The sequence below is a fragment of the Ambystoma mexicanum genome, chromosome 7q, assembly GCF_040938575.1.
Source record: "Ambystoma mexicanum isolate Mex_15411 chromosome 7q, UKY_AmexF1_1, whole genome shotgun sequence".
Lineage (NCBI taxonomy): Eukaryota > Metazoa > Chordata > Amphibia > Caudata > Ambystomatidae > Ambystoma > Ambystoma mexicanum.
The window spans coordinates 316033028-316050186 of NC_090941.1; the positions used below are offsets into that span (position 1 = coordinate 316033028).

Sequence of the window (17159 nt, forward strand, 5' to 3'; positions counted from 1 at the left end):
TTCTCCTTATAACACATTTGCTCAAGAACGCACGTGACCGCCGTCAAACGTACCGACAAATGGGTCACGTGCCCGTTGCTGGTCCTCTGACGTGCCACTGCGATATAGTTTTTCAAATTCTTACTTTTACAATATAAAGTCTCCATTTTGATTTAACACTCAGAAACCTGGATTTCCGAATAGGATTTTCTTCTTTGTGACAGCAATCATATTCATTTGTACGTATTGATCAAGGAGTCACGTGACCGATTTTCTCTTCAAACTCTGCAATTCATTTATGAATGAACGGGATACTGTTGCGGTCTAACAATCGCTAAATGTGGTTATAATTTGACTTCTTTTGTATTGAGTACCATACATAGGAAGTTACCTAATGCTGTGCTGTGCGTCACATGACTGGATTAGAACACGTGACTGAACGCAGTCTGTATTTAACAGGACATAATACAGCTTGCGTGAATCATTCAACTAGCGGAAATGTGAGGATTCTTGGACTTATCTCACGGTGTAGCCATACGGACGAAGGCGTAACCCCTGCCAATAATCGGTAATCTATTTGGTATATTTTTCTAATTGTCAATGCACACCACATTTTTTTAATGGGGAATGTACACCATCATTCCCTGGTTTACATTCAGACTCAGCAATGAGACAATTTTGTCTGACCATTTCAATGCAGGTACATAGTTAATCAGTCAACCTATGGGAATCGACTTTATTATTGATTATCCACCAGACTTCCTATACGCTTCAGGGAATACTTATGTTCTTGACAGCTACCAGATCACAGGCCTTAGTGAGGCTATTGACGGCATTCTACCTGTGCAATCAATCAATGCAACACAGTAACTTACCCTGTGTTGCATTGATTGATTGCACAGGCATTATTTGTTACTGTTTTTCTGCCAGTCCTAGTGATAATTCCTGAAACAGAGTGCTCTTTTTGCTTATCTGTTTATATGATATGATATGATATGGCATTTGTAACGCGCCTATATACAGGTGATTCAAGGCGCAGCGAGGCAGGGAGGGGGGAACAAGGGGAAGACAGACAACGATCCTACTAGGCCAGGTATCATTCAGACCGCGCAAGTGCAGGGGTAGGTGAAGGGAAAAGTGCAAGGGGAAGGGGAGGAGGGAAGTGCAGTACAAGTAAGTAGAATAAAAAAAATAAAAAATATAAAATAAATAAATAAATAGGGCCAGCTGGTGGCAAGTGCAAGGTAAGTGCAGAAGTGCTGGGAAGGGGGGGCTGTAGGGATACAGAGACAGTCCCGCAGTGCAGAGGTTGCCAGGGAGGCAGTGCAAGTGGAGAGCGACTGGGCCCAGGACCGAGGTCGGTGAGAGTGGGCCAGTTGCAGATTCAGTGCAATTTCAATGACGAATTTAGCAGGGGAGAGGGACAGAGAAAGCAGAAGCAAAGAGGAAGGTTTTGAGGTGCTTCCGGAACCGGAGATGGTTCTCCTCAAATTTCAGGGAGGCAGGAAGGCTGTTCCAGAGGGAGGCCCCTGCCGCGGAGAGAGATCTACCCCCAGCTCGTTGCTTTGAGATGCGGCTGGCCCTGAGGGAGTTGGAGACGGATGAGCGAAGGGCTCGGGAGGGAAGATATTTAGGAAGAGAGAGTTGAAGGTATTTAGGCCCAAGGCCCCAGGCCCCAGAAGGCCTTGTGGACAATGCAGAGGGTTTTGAACTTAATCCTCGCAGCCACTGGGAGCCAATGTAGAGATTTCAGTCCTGGAGAGATACGGTCCCTGGGCTTGAGGCCAAGGACAAGTCTCGCAGTTCTGTTCTGGATGAGTTGCAGAGGGCGGAGAGTGGAGGCAGGCAGATTAAGAAAGAGGCTGTTACAGTAGTCCAGCTTCGAGAGAACCAGGGCTCGGGAACCAGGGCTCGGGAGACAGTGAGCTTCTGGGCTAAGGAGAGGAAGGGAAGAATACCTCTGAGGAGGTGCAGCTGGTAGTGTGACTTCTTAGAGACGTCAGATATGTGAGGAGAGAAGGAGAGTGTGGAGTCGAAGATGACCCTGAGGTTTTTTGCCTTGCAGGTAGGAGCAGGAAGAGGGCCAAGAGAGGCCGGCCAGAGCGCTGCAGGGAAGGAGGGAGTGGATGTGCCGATGAGTAGAATCTCAATCTTACTGGCATTAAGGCAGAGGTCATTGGCGGCACACCATTCCTGGATAGCAGACAGATCAGTTAGAGATGAGGGAAGGAGAGGAGGAGGCCGAGGGTAGCCTGAAGATGAGATGGGTATCGTCCGCATAGCACTGAAAGTTGGGGCAGAGGGCGGCGATGCAGTGGGCAAGGAGTGCCAGATAATGGTTGAAAAGCCAGGGAGAGAGATTAGATCCCTGGGGAACACCACAGGTGGAGAAGAAGACGTCAGAGAGGAAGGACCCAAGTTGGACCTGGGAGGGTCGATTGGAAAGGAAAGAAGTCAGTCACGCCAGAGCCTGACCAGTGATACCCAGGTTCTCACAGAGACGGTTGAGCAGGATGGCATGGTTGACAGTGTCAAAGGCAGACGAGAGATCGAGCAGAATGAGAACACAAGGGGTGTTGGAGTCGAGGTTCAAGAGCAGGTCCTCACGGATGTTCAAGAGAGCAGTTTCCGTGCTTCTGGCCGCTCTGAAGCCAGATTGATGGTCATGAAGACTACCAACAGATTCAGCATGGAGGTTAAGCTGGGAGATGGGCAGTTTCTCCAGGAGCTTGCCCAGGAAGGGAGTGATGGAGATTGGGCGATAGTTAGCCGGGCAGGAGGGGTCGGAAGAGGGCTTCTTAAGAAGAGGGTGCACAAGGGAGTGCTTGAGGGGGGATTGGAAGACTCCAGAGGCGAAGGAGTGGTTGCAAGAGTCAGCCAGGGCAGGAGCCAGGGAGTCGATGTGGTCCTTGATAGTTTTGGAGGAACATGGGTGAACCTGTTTAGACGAGACTTTCATAGATCGGACTTGTCTGGAAACCTCGTCAGCAGAAAAAAGGGGAAAGGCAGAGAAGGAGGGAGGAGGGGTGGCTGCAGAAGGGCCAGAGGGAGAGCTGGGAAAAGAGGGAGGGAGGTGATAGGAGGAGAGTGAGGACAGGATGTCCTGAGTTTTAGAGATGAAGTGAGAGGCCAATGCCGTGCAGAGGGCCTGGGAGGTGACAGGAGAGGTAGAGACTGCAGCAGGGTTGGCAAGCTCCTTGCAGATTTTAAAGAGTTCAGCCGAGTTGTTAGATGCCGCAGAGATGCAGGCTTGAATAAGGGCTCTCTTCTTGGTGAGAACGGAGAGACGGTATTGCCTTTGGAGCAGGCGGCAGGCCAGTTTGTCAGAGGATGAACATGAAGCACGCCATTTCCTCTCTGCCACCCTGCACTTGCGTTTTAGGGTGACGAGATCCGAGTCATACCAGGAGTTACATTTGGCTTTGGGCTTCAGGCGGATTCTCATGACAGGGGCAAGGATATCAAGAGTATCAGATATAGCAGAGTGGAGCATGGAGAGGGCTGTGGCAGGGTGGGAGTCAGCCGAAGGGGGAGGGTGGGACGAGAAGGTGGCAGCGAAAGCCTCAACTGACACACACTTCATGGGTCTGATGGCCCAGAAGGTGGGTGGCGATGATGAGGGTGGCTGTGACTGAGGGGTAGGGAGGGTGAGGTGGGAGGATAGGAGAAAGTGATCACTCCAGGAGAGAGGAGTGGAGAGAGGGACGGAGAGGGGAAGGTCAGAAGAGATCAGAGCATCAAGAGTGTGCCCTGCAGAATGAGTAGGTCCAGACGGAAGAATAGAGAGTGAGAGAGAGTCGCAGAGGTCACAAAAGAGTCCAGTGGGGGGACAGGAGGCATCCAGGTGGATGTTGAAGTCACCAAGAAAGAGGAGTTGAGTGGTAGCGGAGAGGAGTGAGGAGGAGGGGTCAGCCCACTCAGAGAGGAAGGAGGAAATTTGACCAGGTGGCCGATAGATAGTAGCCACGGTAAGGGAATGGCTAGGAGAGAGAGAGATTCGGCAGACAAGACATTCAAGAGGAGTAGGTCTGCGTAGGAGTGACAGTGGCAGGAATCCACTCAGGGAAGGGCAACACCCCCCCTGCACGGTTAGGCCTGGGCACGGAGAGGATCATGTAACCGTCAGGTAGGAGTGTGTCAAAGCTAGTGACAGAGCTGGCTGTGAACCATGTCTCAGTGAGACCGAGGACGTCAAGGTCCAGTTCCTCAAGAAGGCGACAGATATCAGAGGAATGCTTGATGGCAGAGCGAGAGTTAAGAGTGGCAATGTGGAGACGGTTGCCATCCTTGAAGGACTTCCGGGGAGGGGTACAGATCAGAGGTACGCCCTGCGGAGGTGTAGAAGAAGGAGGTGAAGAAGGAGCACGAGAGGGGGCAGGGAGGGAGGGTAGAGGCAAGGTAGACGAGGACAGAGGAGGGGGGACAGCAGGAGAGGAAATGAAGTTAATGAGGCGTGGGAAGCGTCGGTCAAAGAGGTGAAGGTTGGCCTGAGGGCCTTGGACCAAGACGGTCCCATTAGCGTAAACATGAATGATGGCCTTAGAGGAGTGGAAGGAGGCCAAGAGGACATCCCAACGGGTGCCACCATTAATGGGAGAAGAGGAAAAAGGAGAGAGCACGGAGACCATATGACAGGTCCATAGGTCAGGCGAAGGCACGAAAAAGAGGATGTCAGTGAGAGTTTCCTTAGAGCAGGCACTAGTGTAGGTGTCAGCGATGGGGAGGCCTGGGTTGGAGACCAGGATGTCCTTTTTAAACTTTTTCCTACCAGATTTAGTATGGAGAGCAGGATAGTCAATAGAGAAGCAGTTAGAGAAGATAGGCGAGATAGAGAGCACCATGGAGTAGGAGGGGGTGGGGGGGAAGACAGACGATGCAAGAGCATGCAGACAGGAAGGGAGCGGCAAGCACAGGTTACCACATTTCAGAACAGACAACATTATGCAAATTAGGTACACAGTGGTGAGGCCACCTAAGTTTGAGAGTCCTGCGAGGGGAGAAAAACCCTAGTTTACCACAACTGTGACACAATGAGGTGAGGACAACATGCGAATGCAGTGGCCAGGTGTAGGTGGGGTGGCCGGGCGAGGATGGAGAAAGCAAGTACTGGCGCCAAGCGTCTCCTGCGGACACCTGCAGACACACAGGGAGCCGCAACTGTAGGAGTCGCCCTTGGCCTTGGGGCCCTTAGCCGCAGGGGGCTGCCCAGGAGGGGGGTGGTTATAGGAAGAGGGAGGAGAGGGAGGGGCGGTGTGGGCGAGGGGAGGACCAGGAAGTGGGAGGGGAGAGCAGGCACAAACAACGCGCTCAGAGCGCGGCTGCAATATTCAGTTGAAAAAAAAGCACAATCACTCACTGAGGCCCGATGGGGCAGGCAGGGCATCCAAGGACTTTTTGCCATGTGACTCTTTGCTGGGACACTTACCTGATCAACGGTCAAATTGAAGATTCACATACTTTTCAGTTTTACACAAGGCCAAAAACCTTTTTCTGAGGTCAAAAGTGGCGACGGTCCTGTTGGTGTTACAAATACCCATACTAGTATCTAATGGAACATTATCAGCAATCACATACATTTACCTTGTTCTTCCTCACAGGGTTTGACCGCTAAACGGGCTTTTCCCGTTTGTCTATGTTGTACCATCTATGGTCTTACAACCCTGTAACGACCCAGTGCACTAACGTGGCCAGGCGATTAACAACAATATAGGACAGGTTAAAATATAAACCAACCTTTTCACATTTGCATGCTATTTGGTAGTTACTATTTATCTCCTGGTAGCACTCTAAGCGATGGACTCATTATAGGACTTGTTGAGATTTGTCTTTATACAACCCAATTTATGAACACCAGCTTGTCTATTACAGAAGGCTTAAAACATTAATACTTGATATCTGACTTTTTAATAATGTAAGGGTACTTTCCGCATTGGAGACAATCATTTGCCCCGGTTAGGTATGAGTTTTATGTTTATTTCGTTTCAAATGTCCATTCATGGTTGATCTGAAGTATGTGTCAGACATTACCATTTGTAAGCTTCTCTTACCATTTCATCAAAGTCGATTGCAGGGCTGTAACATTTATCCAGGCATCTTTTACTCATGTAAAATGTCACCCTGATTCCATTGAGGGGCTTTACACTGCATGGTATGGTCACTTCTGTATTATACTCTGAAAACACCAAAATTGAATAAGAATGAGATCATAGTTGTTACCACAGATTACTAACTTGGCTTTTCTCTTTTTGTCTTTTATTATTTTTCCTTCTAAAACTACTGTTGGGTCTCTTCCTAAATGAACACAACTTCCAATAATGTATCCAACATATAAGTTGTGTCTTGATTATGTATGATCCTTTACTCTCCCTTTCACGCGATGGATCTTTTCATGTGTTTTACTTTGATGTTTTTTTATTGTTATACCTTTTATGTATTGTAAACATTGATTGATTTCAATTCAGTTGTCCTGTAATAAGCTGTGCCTTGAAAAAGACCCAAAGTGGTCGAAACACTTGTTGACATAGGCAAAGACAGCACTTATCCAAGCAGACTATTGTGATTAAACACGTGACTGTCATTTGTGTTATTTGTTTGCCTCCTGACTTGAACTCATGCGACAGCGCATCTTCCATGGAACAACAGCCTGTTTTGTATGTTTAGATTAGGTTGGGGTAGCCTAGCTGTTCCATTGGTTTGCAGCAGTACAACCCCATATACTTACGAATAGTAATCTGTTTGCCGGATCGCGCATTCACCTGGTACCCCGCACTCTTCTTTCTGTACTTTAACAGGAACCACTAATTCTTGGCTCATAGCTTTCTCCCCACTAACCACCATACCTCTTCCTGGGTTAGCAGACTGCCCAGCGGGTAAATTTGCTAAGCCCTGACTGGCCCCTTGGGTCATAATCCATAATTTTACCTCTGTAAATGTAGTTGGGCTAACTTGTAGTAGGAGGTTATTGTGTCTGTTAGTAGACAGTATACCTCAGGCTTCCCTCTCACCGCCTGTTTTATTTCATGAGATGGAGGAGTTTAATAGCGGTCCACCTAAAGGATTGGTGTTTTTAGGGGGTTTGGATAGCTTTTTTTTGGATCCAGTAAATCAATAGTTTGTGATATTCATTCATGGAGGTAGTGGAGTTGTTCATCTGTTATACCTTGTTTGGATTGTGGAAATTTGGTATGGCTTTTAATTTGCTAGTTTGGCGAGAAGGACGTCCACTTTGATGTCCTTCTATGGTCTGTTTATGTCGGAGGAGCCCTGATGCATTTTGGCAGGGGTGTAGCTGGGTTGAATATGGTGAATGGGATGGTGAGGTGTTCTTTCCAGATTAAGAGTAGTGGTGATGTTTTCAGTGCAATAAACTCCATCCAGGATTGTCTGTCTGGCTGCATGTGCGAGACATTTTTTCTAATTGCTTGAGGGATAGGGCATCCAGATTTGCCTATATGTCTCTTTTAGCCATGTTGTCCTTTTTTCCCCAGCCAAAACATTATGGTAATGTGTTGATGGCCTACTGTTAAGTTAGCTACTGCATCTGCAAAAATTCTGGAAATTACAAGTTGTATGAAGGGGATATGGATATTAGGAGGACGCAGAGCATGGGCGTGCACAAGGCCAGGCTCACTTTTGTTAATCTAGTCACCTGCATTTATATTTTTTTGTCTGCAAACCTCCTTTTTCCAAAAGTTGTCTTCCTCTATTGAAACACACTGGATAATGGCAAGGGATCAGTCCACAAAGGACACCAGCTTTGGAGTAGAGTATTACAGAGTGTGAAGAAGAAACTTCAGAAACTAAGCACTGCTCAAATTGTTACCAACAAAGAAGGGTGATAAGCCTGTGAAACAGAAGATCCACTGATTTTATCACCATTTTTTTCAAATGGGCCAGAAGAAGGAATCTCCCCAACCAATGACAATCAGCAGTCCGGATACACTACGCCTCCTCTGAGAAACCATACTGCAATTTTTGGATAATCCTAGACAGACAGACAGACAGACACACCTTTTCAAATTGATCCTTAATGCATTTGTTTTCCTTTTCTGTTGCAGTGAGGTCACTTGAAACACAGGAAAAGTGCAATAGCATGATCAAAGAAAGGGGCACTTCCTACAGCCATTAGGGCCACAGTATGACAGATGGTATAAACAATGGGAAACAAGAAAATCCCACCAATAGCAGCATATACTAATCTCCTAGCTCAGGCCACAGAACCATGTCCGCAACACAATACCACAGTGATAAGTTTTCAAGATTGACCAGAGAAGGTTGGGAGTTAGGGTGAACATTTGAAAAACTGCATATTATGTTGGAAGGATAACAGATTATTATAAAGAAAATCTCCTAGTCTCTACTGGCTGTTAGTATAAAAAACATTTCTTGACGTTTGTAATGCAATCCATTCAAATATGTATGGCTTCGGTTATGGGTGAAATACATGAGGGACGAAAAGGTCAGACAGACATCGTTCCTGTCCTGTGGCCCACAATCCTGTGACGGACTCATGCAGCTTCCTTTGATATCGCCAAATCTATAAGAATAGATATTAATACTTACAAGTTAACTGTTCTAGTCTGATCCACTTTTTCCAGGGTGAAATGTAAATGTCCCCAATTGCCATCTTTAGAAATAACGACTCACACAGACCTGAAGGAAATGCAAACGCGAAGCGTCCATCTCTTCTATATGTGCCACATTAGAAAAACACACTCACCTGGTTCATCACCTGCAAAATTAATAAAGAAAAAGGCATGAAAAAATGAATAATGTAGGGAGAACAGTGAAAGCAACAAGTCACATGTATGCAGAAAGCAGCCACACACCTCGGGGTTAGCCTCCAGGGGTAGCCACCGCTGGGACTGCATGATATCTAGATGCCTAAAGACACTGGGTGCTTGCTATAGATGGCAGGTTCAGGAGTGTGCACTTTCTGCATTGGTACTGACAGCGGGAGCCACGCTTCCGCCTGCAATAGATAAAGAAAGAGGACGAGACAAGACAAGCCGGTACCACTCTAGCATGTTAAATCGCCATCTTGGAACATAAGCCGTTTACTGTCCACAGAAGACAGCTACGAAAAATCTATAAAATAATATTTGTATTATTAATAAAAAGTTTAAAATATACATTTATTTTAATACTGTATATGTTTAAATCGTAACACTAATAAAGAAATAATTCTGGCGTTGATTAACAAAACACAATTTATAAAGCAGTTTGCTCATAAAGTTATCTCATATTTATAAAATCATCGTCTCATATGGGTATAAACATCTGGCTCCTTGTTACATTTCTGTCCGAAATTGCCGCTTCTGGAAGTGTCATCAAGCAGACTTCAACGCGACATTCTTTAGATGCCGCTCATCCCAAGCCAAGCCTTTGGAAAGTAGAGACAGTTTAAAAAAAAAAAAAAAACAGAAGCCCAGCTCTGCGAAACTGACTCAGAGAACCTGGCCGGCTGTCAGGCCATGCGCAGTCACACGTATGAATGTAAAGCCAAATGTTCGGGCGTGGGATCGCAGGAGGACAGCTCTGATTTAACTACACCCAACATGGCGCTGCTGGGGATGATGAGATCTTGTTTGGCGCTCCAGTAGTTAAGATGTGTACGGGCTATAGACCGTAATTATCTGTTAATGTCACGAGATTTCCATGGCGGAACAGCGGGTGCTGATGGTTCGTAGTCTGGTTCTAGCGTATGGTGAGTCCTGGCCCTGACTCCGCACTTGGCTCTTTCATTGACCACTGCGTTCCGCTTGATGGCTCGCATCTTATTGTCTAGTATGCATGAAAGCATCACCCAACCCACCGAGATGATGTCAACACACATGGGATGGGACATACCTAATTCTTCAGGGGAGCTCTGAGTGTATATTAAGCGGCTTCCAATAAACAGTATTGCGTTTTGCTTGCTCTATAGTGGAATGTTTTGAAGGAGTTCGTGTTAGGCTGTGACTGTTTCTCTTTGATAGCGATAAACGTATTCCTCTATAACACTACGCCACATGGAAAAGTGCAGGTACTCGACAGCCTAGATTTGAAGTGGGCCGGCGCTCAGATCTGATAAGGTCCAAAAATTGCTCTCCTGTCGCGGCATTGCCGGATCTATGAAATTCTTCCTGCCCAGGCAGGCACGCAGTTTTCTATTTTTGTGTCTTGCTCTTTCATTCTACCTATTTTTGTATCACTTTCTACTTGTGTCTCTACCCACTTAGCCCCACTCCAATCATATGTTCACCCTATTTCGCTCTGTGTAAGTCCCTTCTTTCCTGGTCTTGGGACCCTTGCAGCACCAGCCAATGGGCTGGCCGGCTTTCACCGAATCTGAGATTCGGCACCAGGTGTGTAGCCGGATCTCGGGATCCGGCCAGCCTCAGCACCAAATAGCCCATCACAAAATAAAGGGCTTTTGAAAAAGAAGAAAAAAAAACAAAGCACTTTCTGAGCTACAGTAGGGAGTGGGGGGCAGAGCCGCAAACGGCACATTGGCGCCATGAGCGCTCTTCTGGCTCTGCCCTCCCTACCTATGTCACAGGCAGCACGAGCCAAGGCAGACCCTCAGTGAACCTGGGGGCTCGCCTCCTGACCTAATGCGATGTGTGCACAGTGTGCTCCCATAGAGCAGATTACATCACTGAGGCGAGCACCCAGGTTCGCTGAGGGTCAAATACGATGTGACTGAGCAGAAAGCAGAATCCATTTGGAAAACGCAATGATCACCTAGACCCCAGCTTCGCGGGCTCAGTGATCATTGCCTTTCCCAAATGATTTCTGGTATTTGTAGTTTGGGATGTCAAAATACATTTTGACACAGATGGTGCTGGCTTGACCATAGCAAGGTACGCTTACTATGGTTTGTGTTCTTTTCAAGCAATGAAAGAAATTGTGCCATTTGAAAAATAATATTTTTTACATTTCCTTTGATCAGAGTTCAACTGGAAGCTCCGCCCCTTTTGGGTCCCTATGGACCTGTGACCTTACATCCAAAAGCCTTGCCAACCTTGTTCATGAACATCCGCCTGATGAAACAAGTGTCAGCTGCTGCCTTCACTTCCACCTTTCTCCCCCTTTGGCCCCCAACTCAGATTCTGCCACCAACACTGCTCTCAGCAACTTCCACCTGTCCATCACCAACACCCTTAAAATTCTTGCCCCTGTAATGAGGATCTGCTTGAAACCCACCTCTAAGCGCAACACCTGGTACGACTCTGAACTTGTAGCCCTAAAAAGAAGGTACAGAACTGGGAGACGGAAGTGGCAAACCTCAGGCCCACCCTCTGACAAACTGGCCTGCTGCCTGCTCCAAAGGCAATACAGACTCGCTATCCGTGCCAAGAAAAGGGCCCACATTCAGGCTTGGGTATCTGATGCATCCAGCAACATGGCTGAACTTTAAAAAATCTGCAGGGAACTAGCCAATCCTTCCGCAGTATCCCCCTCCCCTACTCCCTCTCAGGCCCTCTGCAATGCACTCGCCACTCACTTCACCACCAAAACCCAGGACATCCTGAACTCTGCCTCCTCGGAACCCCGCACCCCTCCAAACTCCGACCCCCACCCGACCCTTGTGGGATCCCCCTTCAAATTGTTTCCATTTCCACCACTGGACCCTTGCACAATAAAACATTACAATCAGCAAATCCCACCATAAACTCTGTATAATGGTGTAATTTTAAGGCATTCTCTTGAAATTTGTTTCTGTCAGCTTAATGCAGTCACCTCTCGAAGATGTCCCTCATTCACAGACTAATTGTGCCCTGTTGTGGCACCAATCGACAAGCTTTGAAATAAAGGAGTATCAGAAAGTATACTATACGAGTAACTATAACTAAACATGATCATCCTAATGAGTTGCAATGTAAACAATTAGGTATAAAACTTGCCTTTAAACTTCATCATGCGAAAGTAGCTCTGCAGATTTTACTGAGGGCAACATACCCCGCCTACTTCCTGGTTGCAAGGGGGGATTTTCTTCCCTCCACTTATTGCAGCGAGAGGACTGCTCTCTGTAACTCTGGTGTGTTAGCAGATTCCCAGTGCAATTTTAGATGAAGAGCAAATGCGTGGAAATGCAGGTGAACCAGAGTTTCAGTGCATTCTTTGAGCTTCATAGTGCAATCGCAGATGGCTCCTGCCATGTTTTTGCATGGCATTAGGCATTTCCATGAATTCCTGTGGCATCCACCAGAATCTGAGCAGTGAGTTACTGATGGATCCTCTCCTCCTTATTGCACACAACTTAGCTTATGGGCATCCCTGCCCCGAGTCCCATTACCCCTCCCCCCCAACAACAGGGTCATTAATTGTAACTTTGTTACAGAATGCATTGGGCATCATTTCATTCAGGGTACTTCGGTGTCCATTGCAGGGTTTCCCAGAAAGATTCATTTTGTCTTTGGTGGGTTCAGCTTTAAATATCTTTTGACAACCATGCCTGCACAACGGTGAGACAGGCTTTCAGTTGATGGTGGTCAAAACAGTTGATCTTAGTGTAGAGTTGGTTGTCGACTGCATATTTGCTGATCTGTCATGAGTGGGCAGACTTTTCTCCAGTGCCTCCATATATATGATGATGATTGATGACAGGACAGATACCTTTAGAGCTGTGCCGGTTGCCAGGTGACGGTCTCACCAGTTTGTTCCCATCTGGATGAACTGTTGCCTGCCTTGAAAGTAGGACGCTAACCAGCACAGCAAACCTTTGACAAAGCTGTTATGTGAGGTCAGTGTGTTGAGAAGATGTTCGTATTTGTCAAGACTTGATGGTCGTGTAGCCAATGAAACCTCTGTCCCCAAGTACCACTCGAGCAAACAAGAAATTACTGCCCGAGCAGTCCTTGAGGCCACAGGTGGTGATCTTCGTCAGCCGCAACAAGGAATGCCTGAGGATGCCGGAAGGTGCCCCCTATGACTGCTGTAAGGCAAACACGAGGTTAGGTCATAAACACGGAACCCCAGACTTGCATCTGACTGTGTAATAAGTCTATAATAAGGCTTACCCTTAAGAGTCGGTCGGGACTTAATAATGGTGTAAAGATGTTTGTCGGAGGCAGCCGGCAAGGGTGACGAGATTGATGAAATCACCACCTTACGTAGAAGCCAGAAAACTTAAGTCAATCAGTTGAAAAGTGCGTAATCCAAGAACATAGTTCATAACAAAAGGGCAATCCAAATAGCAATCCAGGGACGGAAATGTGGTCGAATCCAGTAGAAAAATAGTTCCAAACAACGGTACCGTGAAGGAAGAAGCCAAAATCAGAGTCCAAGATCAATCCGAGGTCAGTGGTAGTAAACTTAATCCGTAGTCCGTAATGCGCCCAACAGGATCAGCTGTGAAGCGCTGAAGGGCAGTCAGCGCGTCCCTTTTTAACGCTGACTGGTGATCACATGACTCATCATCCGTCACGTGATCGAACATGCTGAAGGAGGAGCTCTCAGGTGCCGGCAACGGAAACGTTGTAGAATGCCCGTGGCGCGTCTCCATGGCAACTGCCACCGCCGGAATGGAAACCAACGCTGAGATGGCAAAAACCGGCGTCGTTGACCTTGTCCCATTCCTTGCCTGCAGGGGAGTGTGTGTTTTGGCATGTATTTTGGTGGAGATAGTAGTGGGAGCTGTATTGTGAGATGTGTTCATGGAACGTAGGGGCGTGACAGAGCCCCCCCTCAAAGGCCCACGACCCCGTGGGCTAGAAGGGTTCTCCCGATGGAACCTGGACACCAATAACGGGGCATGCACATCAGACGATGGGACCCAGGACCTCTCCTCAGGACCATAACCCAACCAGTCCACCAAGTATTGTAACCTCCCTCTAACAACCCGGGATCCCAGAATAGAGCTAACTTCATAATCCTCCTGGGAAATCACAGGGCCAGGAGCGGGAGCAACGCGTGTATCATCAGGACAAGGCTTGAGGAGAGATGTGTGAAATTTCCACGAAGCGGGGACGGCGAGTCTATAGACCACCGGGTTCAGAACCTTAGAAACCCTATACGGGCCGACAAAACGGGGCAGCAGTTTACGACAACCCGGTATATGGAGATGCCGTGTAGACAACCATACCCGGTCGCCTGGCTTATATGACGGGGCCTCTTTCCTTTTTTTGTTAGCGGCAGTACTCATAGATACCTGGGCCTCCTGGAGATGGACAAGGGTTTGAGCATGGACGGATGCGAGATCTCTGACACAGTCATTTGCCGCAGGGGTACTGGTACTCAATACAGGGGCATTGGCAGGATTCGAATCAGAAAAGGGTAAAGTACGTGGATGTTGGCCATAGAGAGAAAAAAACGGAGAAAACCCAGTGGACGAGTGCAGGGCGTTGTTATAAGCAAATTCCGCAAAATGAAGAGAATCAAACCAGGTATTCTGGAATTGCAAAGTTAAGCACCTCAAGTACTGTTCCAAGACCTGGTTTACTCTCTCAGTTTGGCCGTCGCTTTCTGGATGGTAAGCTGAAGAAAAACAGGCATCTATACCTAGTAGTTTGGTAAGGGCCAACCAGAAACGTGAGGTGAACTGAGACCCCCTGTCTGACACAATGACACTTGGTAAACCGAACAGACAGAAAACAGATTAAAAAAACATCTGAGCCAATGAGGGAGCAGTAGGAATGCCTTTACATGGTAAAAAACGGGCCATTTTTGTATATGAGTCTACTACCACCCAAATCGTGTCATAGCCTTGTATTCGTGGTAGATCAGTTATCAGGTCCATGGATACCGTATGCCATGGTTTCGGGGGTATGGGCAATGGTTGTAGCAATCCTAGTGGACAACCCTTCCGAGTCTTGCATTGTGCACATATAGAGAAGGTGTTAACATACGTCTCCACGTCTCGCCGCATCGATGGCCACCAGCACCAGCGTTTCAACAACTCTAGAGTACGTTGTTGACCTGGGTGGCCATTGATTGGAGCATTGTGGGACCACTCTAAGGCCTGATTACGAGAGTCACTGGTGGGGAGGAACAGTTTTCCTTGAACAAAAGGCAACCCATCCTGTATAACGGTATCCCAATCATCCAATACTTGGGGATGTATAACCCATTGGCGTATAGCCTTTATCATAGGAGGAGATGGAGTACAGGTACAAACAACATGGCCTTTACCTAAGAGAGTTTCGGGATATGAAGGGAGAGGTATTCCCCCAGGTGAACGGGACAGAGCATCCGCTTTACCATATGACAAACCCGGTCTGTGTTTGACAAGGAAATCGTATGCAGCAAAAAAGAGGTGCCAACGAACTTGTCTACTATTGGCGCATTTCAGAGACGCTAGGTCCTGTACGTTTTTATGGTCTGTGTAGACTATAGTCTGACGTCTTGCCCCCAAAAGATGGTGTCTCCAGACCAACAATGCGTCTCTGATGGCCAAGAGCTCTTTTTCAGTGACCGTATAGTGAGTTTCGGTCGGTGTGAATTTCCTGGAATGGTAGGCCACCGGGTGTAGTGCTCCGGTGGTAGGACAAGGCTGAGATAGGACGGCCCCTAAAGCAAAGGAAGAAGCATCTGCTTCTACGATATACGGAAGCTCTGGGTCTGGATGCTGCAGGACTGGGGCCGTGGTGAATGAGGTTTTAAGGGAGTCGAAAGCTGCTTGATGTGCATCGGTCCAGATAAATGGTACTGCAGGACTGGTCAATGCGGTTAATGGTGCCACAATGGAGGAAAAACTCGCAATGAATCTCCGGTAAAAATTTGCGAACCCTAGGAAGGATTGCAATTGTTTCAATGTAACAGGTACTGGCCAATTTGTGATAGCCTGTACTTTGGATCGGTTCATTGTTAGCCCCCCAGGTGAAATATGGAAACCCAGAAATTCAACTTCAACTGTATGAAACAGACATTTCTCAGGTTTAGCGTAGAGTGAGTTCTTCCTGAGTCTTGTGAGTACCTCTCTAACATGAATGACATGTTCGGCCAATGTTTGGGGAAAATATCAATATGTCGTCCAAGTACGCCAGGACATAAACATCCAGAATATCACTAAATATATCATTTACCAGTCGTTGGAAAATGGCAGGGGCATTACAGAGGCCAAAAGGCATCACCATGTATTCATACAATCCTTGGCGAGAGCAGAAAGCAGTCTTCCACTCATCCCCTGGTCGCATACGGACTAAATTATATGCCCCCCGAAGATCTAGTTTAGTATCGATGGAGGCATTGGTCAACTTGTCTAACAGGGTAGAGATAAGGGGAATAGGGTAACGGTTCTTTATGGTAATTGCATTCAGGCGTCTGTAATCTACACAGGGGCAGAGATCGCCTTCTTTTTTCGGGACAAAAAAAATGGGACTGGCCACGGGTGATGAAGAAGGCCTGATATGTCCTAACTGTAGTGCGTGGCGTATGTATTCTTTAAGGGACGTTTCTTCAGATGGTGATAGTGAATATATGCGTCCCTTGGGGAGCGATGCCCCATCAATTAGGTCAATAGAACAATCATACGGTCTGTGAGGGGGCAGTATCTCGGCAGATGTTTTATCAAAAACCGAATGGAAATCATGGTATTCTGGAGGTACTCCTGACAATGTGGCTCCCACCGTATGGGTTGTTTCGGGTGGGTCGTTCTCCCTAACAGGGGCTAAGTGTAGGGCCCCAAGTGCCCTCGCAGGGTTGTTTAATTCATCTTCCAATAAACAAAAGTGTTGGCAAATGTCTGATTCAAAAGAAACCTGCCCCGTACCCCAGTCGATGAGTGGATTATGCTTTTTTAACCAGGGAAGGCCTAGGATTATTCCAAACTGTGGTGTGGATATCAAATCAAAGGACAACTGTTCTTTATGGTTCCCCTGAATAATCACGTCCATCTGGGCGGTCTGTTGTTTAATCGGACCAGAAATGAGAGAGGACCCGTCCACAGTTTGGACTGGTTCGGGATGTGTCTTGGTCACTAGTGGAAGGTTCAATGCTTTGGCCAAGGGTATATCAATAAAACAACCAGTAGCCCCTGAATCAATAACTATATGTACTGTGTGTGAACACATCCTATCAGGATGAAGCACTGCCTGAACGACCACTGGTCTTACTAGGCCAAAAGTAGGAACCCTGGGGTTGTGAATCAAGCTTGTCTTGTCCCCCATACTCAAGGACGAGCTTTCTGAAAACCCGAGGACTTGTTCTTCGGGCGTCTTGGGCATTCTTTGACGAAATGACCACTGATTCCACAGTAG

The 17159-nt window shown here is 47.3% G+C and overlaps 2 protein-coding genes across 2 annotated transcripts in view; one reads left to right on the forward strand and one right to left on the reverse strand.

Annotated features, from left to right (window-relative positions):
• UCHL3 (ubiquitin C-terminal hydrolase L3) overlaps positions 1 to 8933 on the reverse strand; it is a 726647-nt gene extending 717714 nt beyond the window's left edge. Inside the window, exons 1-2 of the mRNA XM_069639381.1 lie at positions 8808 to 8933; positions 8542 to 8631 (exon numbers count right to left, since the gene is read on the reverse strand). The gene's annotated coding sequence lies outside the window, so the exon portion shown is untranslated. The remainder of the gene's footprint in view (positions 1 to 8541; positions 8632 to 8807) is intronic.
• Positions 8934 to 9468: 535 nt separating this feature from the next.
• Positions 9469 to 17159, forward strand: part of COMMD6 (COMM domain containing 6) — a 351187-nt gene continuing 343496 nt past the window's right edge. Inside the window, exon 1 of the mRNA XM_069639380.1 lies at positions 9469 to 9685. Within this exon, the coding sequence (XP_069495481.1) occupies positions 9637 to 9685 (49 nt within the window). The 5' untranslated portion in view covers positions 9469 to 9636. The remainder of the gene's footprint in view (positions 9686 to 17159) is intronic.